The sequence below is a fragment of the Austrofundulus limnaeus genome, unplaced genomic scaffold (genome assembly GCF_001266775.1).
Source record: "Austrofundulus limnaeus strain Quisiro unplaced genomic scaffold, Austrofundulus_limnaeus-1.0 Scaffold364, whole genome shotgun sequence".
In the NCBI taxonomy this organism is placed as follows: domain Eukaryota; kingdom Metazoa; phylum Chordata; class Actinopteri; order Cyprinodontiformes; family Rivulidae; genus Austrofundulus; species Austrofundulus limnaeus.
In genome coordinates this window covers 163,589-168,586 of record NW_013952766.1, presented here as the reverse complement: position 1 = coordinate 168,586, position 4,998 = coordinate 163,589, and the positions used below count along the sequence as shown (strand labels likewise).

At 41.5% G+C, this 4,998-nt stretch overlaps 1 protein-coding gene across 1 annotated transcript in view; it reads left to right on the top strand.

Annotated features, from left to right (window-relative positions):
• Positions 1 to 4,998, top strand: part of slc16a12b (solute carrier family 16 member 12b) — a 9,690-nt gene that overhangs the window by 1,662 nt on the left and 3,030 nt on the right. The window contains exons 2-5 of the mRNA XM_014023330.1: positions 1,366 to 1,469; positions 1,538 to 1,681; positions 3,763 to 4,056; positions 4,257 to 4,608. Of these exons, the coding sequence (XP_013878784.1) occupies positions 1,366 to 1,469; positions 1,538 to 1,681; positions 3,763 to 4,056; positions 4,257 to 4,608 (894 nt within the window). The remainder of the gene's footprint in view (positions 1 to 1,365; positions 1,470 to 1,537; positions 1,682 to 3,762; positions 4,057 to 4,256; positions 4,609 to 4,998) is intronic.

Here is a 4,998-nt window from a genome sequence, read left to right as displayed (position 1 = left end):
GTGTGTGTGTGTGTGTGTGTGTGTGTGTGTGTGTATGTATGTATGTATGTATGTATGTAAATATATATAAGAAATGCATATAAATAAATACATATAATAACACACAGATAGTGCATACATATGCACACGTAATATGTAAGTGACAGTTGTATAAAGGATGCATTTTGGGACCGTTAACTCAGAACCTCAAACAGTTCTGATCTGAACTTTTGATCTAGAGTTTGTTCTTTTTGCCTGGGTCACAATCAATAGTCTGGATTAGAACCAGCAGTTTGGATCAGAATCAGAATAAGGTTTGTTTAAGTATATAGTAAGTATAAGTATATAGTATGCGACATAACAGAGATGTGCATCAGACCTGTGTGTGTGTATTGAGCAAACAGATTTGACAGGTTGGAACAGATCCATATACCTAATAACACACAGTAACTCACAGTAACACACTAACACACAGTAACACACAGTACCAAACGAAATGTTCTCAGCATACTTGAATGGTTTTAATAGAACTTGATGTTCTAGGAGCAGCTTTGTTTCTCTGACTACAGAAGAACTAATAAATGCTGGCTCATTAAATGTGTGGAAAACACAAAACAGCAGATCATTAATTATAAATCAGTTTGTCTCTGCTGACGCTGACTTTGAATTTGTTAACCTCTGAGTGAAACAAGAAGTTCATCTCCACCAACTGAGCCATGCCTGAAACAGTTCAAATATTTTTATAATCCCTGGCAAAAAGTATGGAATCACCAGTCTTGAATGAGCACTCATTCAGACATTTGATTCTGTAAAAACAAACTGATCAAAAATATGATACAATAATAAGGTCATTCCAAAGTGCAACTTGTTAGCTTTCAGGAACACTCAAAGAAATGAAGAGAAAACATTGTGGAAGCCAGTGAATGTTACTTTTATTGACCAAGCACAGGGAAAAAAATATGGAATCACTCAATTCTGAGGAGAAAAGTATGGAATCAGGAAAAACCTAAACAAAAGACCATTCAAAATACATCACTAGTATTTTTACATTAATTGGAATGACCTTATTATTGTATCATGTTTTGATCTGAGTTTTTTTTACAGAATGAAATGTCTGAATGAGTGCTCATCCAAGACTGGTGATTCCATACTTCTTGCCAGAGGTTGTATAATCCTTAGATTTAAAATAAACTTCCATTAATCAGCAAATATACAGGATTTTTTTTAAATATGACACTGCTGTTTTTTTAAACAGAGTCCAGTTTAATTTTATTTTTCATCAGAAATGTTCTGTTCATCTGAGATCTGACCTGTTTCCTGTTTTTTACAACATGAAACTGTTTTTTTGTTGGTTGATGATATTGTTGACCCTCTGTGTGTCTGCAGGTGCATCTCCATCTTCTTTGTGGAGTTTCAGGCTCACTTTGAAGCAGACTACTCGTCCACAGCCTGGATCCACAGCCTGGTGGACTGCACCACCATGCTCTGCGGTCGGTACCGAGCCATCTTTAACAAGCGGCCCGACTCGAAGGCCAGCTGAAAGTGTCTCTGTGTGCAGCTCCGATAGGAAGTCTGGTGTCGACCCGCTGGTCCTGCAGGGGGGCAGTGATGTCGGGTGGAATCCTGTCCTTCTGTGGTCTCCTGCTCAGCTCCTTCTCCACCAGCTTATGGCACCTTTACTTCAGCATGGGCGTCCTGACAGGTCAGGCATCAGACAGGAAGCAGAACTCTGAGGGGTCACTTTGAGTTCTAGACATATTCGGACCAAATTAGTTTCTAACTTTTGATGTCTCGGGAGGAAACATTTCCTTTTTCAAAGCAGAATTTTTTTTTTAGAAAACAGGAGCACTGGGACTTGGACAATACTAGCTAACTAGTCAACACTTTAGGTATACCGTTTTAGTTTTCTTGTTAACAATTTTAGCAGCCATGGATTGAGTTGTTTAGTTGACATTTTTAGCACTAGTTAACTGCTACTGCGAGTTCACCATCTAGGCAGACTTTGTGTTGACTGGTTCCAATGGAAACATTTTTGATGCTTACTCGTTAACTTTTGCAACTAAATCAAAAACTACCAGTAGTTTGGTCCAGGCTGGTCCTGTCTTTTGAAAAGATGACTAGTTGGGACTTTTGGGTTATCTAAGTACCTGAACAGTTTGACTTCTGCTCCAACAAGGTGTTTATTTCACCAGTCTAAACCTCTCTCCATCAGATGAACAGAACCCGAAAGTTATAAAGAAACAGGAACAAATCTATGAAAGACCCGAACAAGGACCTGAGATCCATCCTGCCCCAGCTGATCCTCTGGTTTTCAGCTTTTTGAGAATCATGTTTCTCAACTTTCAAGCAAACAAAACCTGCCCTTTAAAACAACATAACCTCAAATCACGAGATAATTATCATATTAAAACTTAGAGAACAGTGTGTTCTTGCCTCGGGCAAACTCACCTGTCTGGTTTTTAGTGTTCAGCGAGTTAAGACACAAATCCTTCTTCACTGAAACTTATTTTTAAAAACCTTCAGGATAATTTCAGCCCAAGTCTTGCTTTTCCACGAAGGTCTGAATATAAAGAGTTGATTTATTCCCCTGATGACAATCAATTTTATTTTAGACTGAAATGTTTCAGCTGCTGATCAGACAAGCAGCTAAAATCCAGTTTGTAAACCTTTTTGGTAACTTGGATAAAAAATTATCAAGTTTAGACCCAACAGTCAGTTTAGTCACTAATTCCACTTTAATCTGTAAACTGTGGCTGCAGAGACAGAGCTCCTGAATCTTTAACATCTGGTTGTTCAGCTCACATTATGTCCCGAGGCCCAGAATCCAAAAGAAAATAACAAACATGGACAGGTCTGATGAATAAAGTGGTCTAAAAGTTCATAAAAACCATAAAAATCAGATTTCATCGGTTTGTTCAAACCTTTAATCTGTTAACGAAACATTCTGAGATGATTGTTTTACAGACTGAAACATAAACTCTGTTAACCAATCAAACATCAATGAATTTTTGCTGCAAATCATCAACAGGAGTTTTCATTTTGTCTCTGAGCAGTACTAAGTCACTGTTTTACAAAGTCTCAGGTTTTTCCACTCAAGTTTTAAGACCAGACATGCAAGTCTGGAGTCAAAGACCCAACAAAGACCCATCAGAAACTCAACTAAGACCTATCAGAGATCAAAGACCCATCAGAGACTCAACTAAGACCCATCAGAGACCAAACAAAGTACCCATCAGAGACTCAACTAAGACCCATCAGAGACCAAACAAAGTACCCATCAGAGACTCAACTAAGACCCATCAGAGACCAAACAAACACCCATCAGAGACTCAACAAAGACCCGTCAGAGACCAAACAAAGTACCCATCAGAGACTCAACTAAGACCCATCAGAGACCAAACAAACACACATCAGAGACTCAACAAAGACCCATCAGAGACCAAACAAACACCCATCAGAGACTCAACAAAGACCCGTCAGAGACCAAACAAACACCCATCAGAGACTCAACAAAGACCCGTCAGAGACCAAACAAAGTACCCATTAGAGTTTCAACTAAGACATCAGAGACCAAAGACCCATCAAAGACTCAACTAAGACCCATCAGAGACTCAACAAAGACCCATCAGAGACAAACAAAGTACCCATCAGAGACTCAACTAGACCCATCAGAGACCAAAGACCCATCAGAGACTCAACTAAGACCCATTAGAGACTCTACAAAGACCCTAAAAATTTTTTTCCCTGTCTGGGGTATTCTATCAATCCCTCTTGCCCTTCCAGGTCTTGGATTTGCCCTCTGCTACACTCCAGCCATCGCCATGGTAAGCTGCTACTTCCGGCGCAGGAAGGCGTTGGCTTATGGCATCGCCATGTCGGGCAGCGGCATCGGGACGTTCGTTCTAGCTCCAGCCGTGCAGCTGCTCATTGACCTGTTGTCGTGGAGGGGGGCACTTCTTGTTCTCAGTGCCTTCGTGGCTAACCTCTGTGTCTGTGGAGCACTGCTGCGACCAAACACAAAGCAGGAGGAGGAGATGGAGAATAAAGGAAGAGAGACATGTGGTGAGAGACAGCAAGGTACGGACGTTTGTACTGATGTGTCTTGAGAGAACACAGCTTTCCTGATCAGAGAACTCAAACATCTTAGAATCAAATCAGAACCAACTGGAAGGTGTTCTGGCTGACTCAGATTAAAAAAGGAGGTATCTTTGAACCTCAGCACCACCACAACCTGTTGAGCAGGTAAAACTACTATTCACCTGTTTTTTCTGATGCAGGTGACGATTTATCCCAGGAAGCTGAGTTTTCTATCAAATTCAAAGATTCTGAAAACAGAAACAAGGAGCCATCTCTGCTGCCCCTGCCACCCTCAAATGCAAAAAGGACATGTTGCTTCAGTTCCTGCTTCCTGTCCAGTAAGGAGTACCACTTCCTGTTGCTCCCAGACTTTCTGGGTCTGGCCGTGTCCTTCCTATTCTTGGCCAGCGGCTGCAGCCTGCCCTTCGTTTATCTGGTGCCGTACGCTCTGAGCTGTGGCGTCAGCCACCAGAATGCTGCCTTGCTCATGTCCATCCTGGGAGTCATCGACATCTTGGGGAACATCACCTTCGGCTGGCTGACGGACCAAAGGTACTAGTCATTCATGTGAAAAAATTTTTTCAATTAAATATTGGACCTGGTAAAATACAGGTACACCTGAACCAAAACGAACTTAATCTAGTCTAGTCTGGTCACCAGTTCTATCCCCTGTTCCAGACGTCAGTCATTGTAAATGATAAATGGACTGTACTTACATAGCGCCTTTCTATCCATCCAGGACACTCAAAGTGCTTCACACTACAGACATTCACCCATGCACACACACATTCACACACTGATGATGGCAAACTACAATTGTAGCCACAGCTGCCCTGGGGCACACTGACAGAAGCGAGGCTGCCATACACAGGCGCCACCGGACCCTCACATCATGGATCGCATATTAATCAGATGCTGCTGCTGACTGATCCATGATGTGAG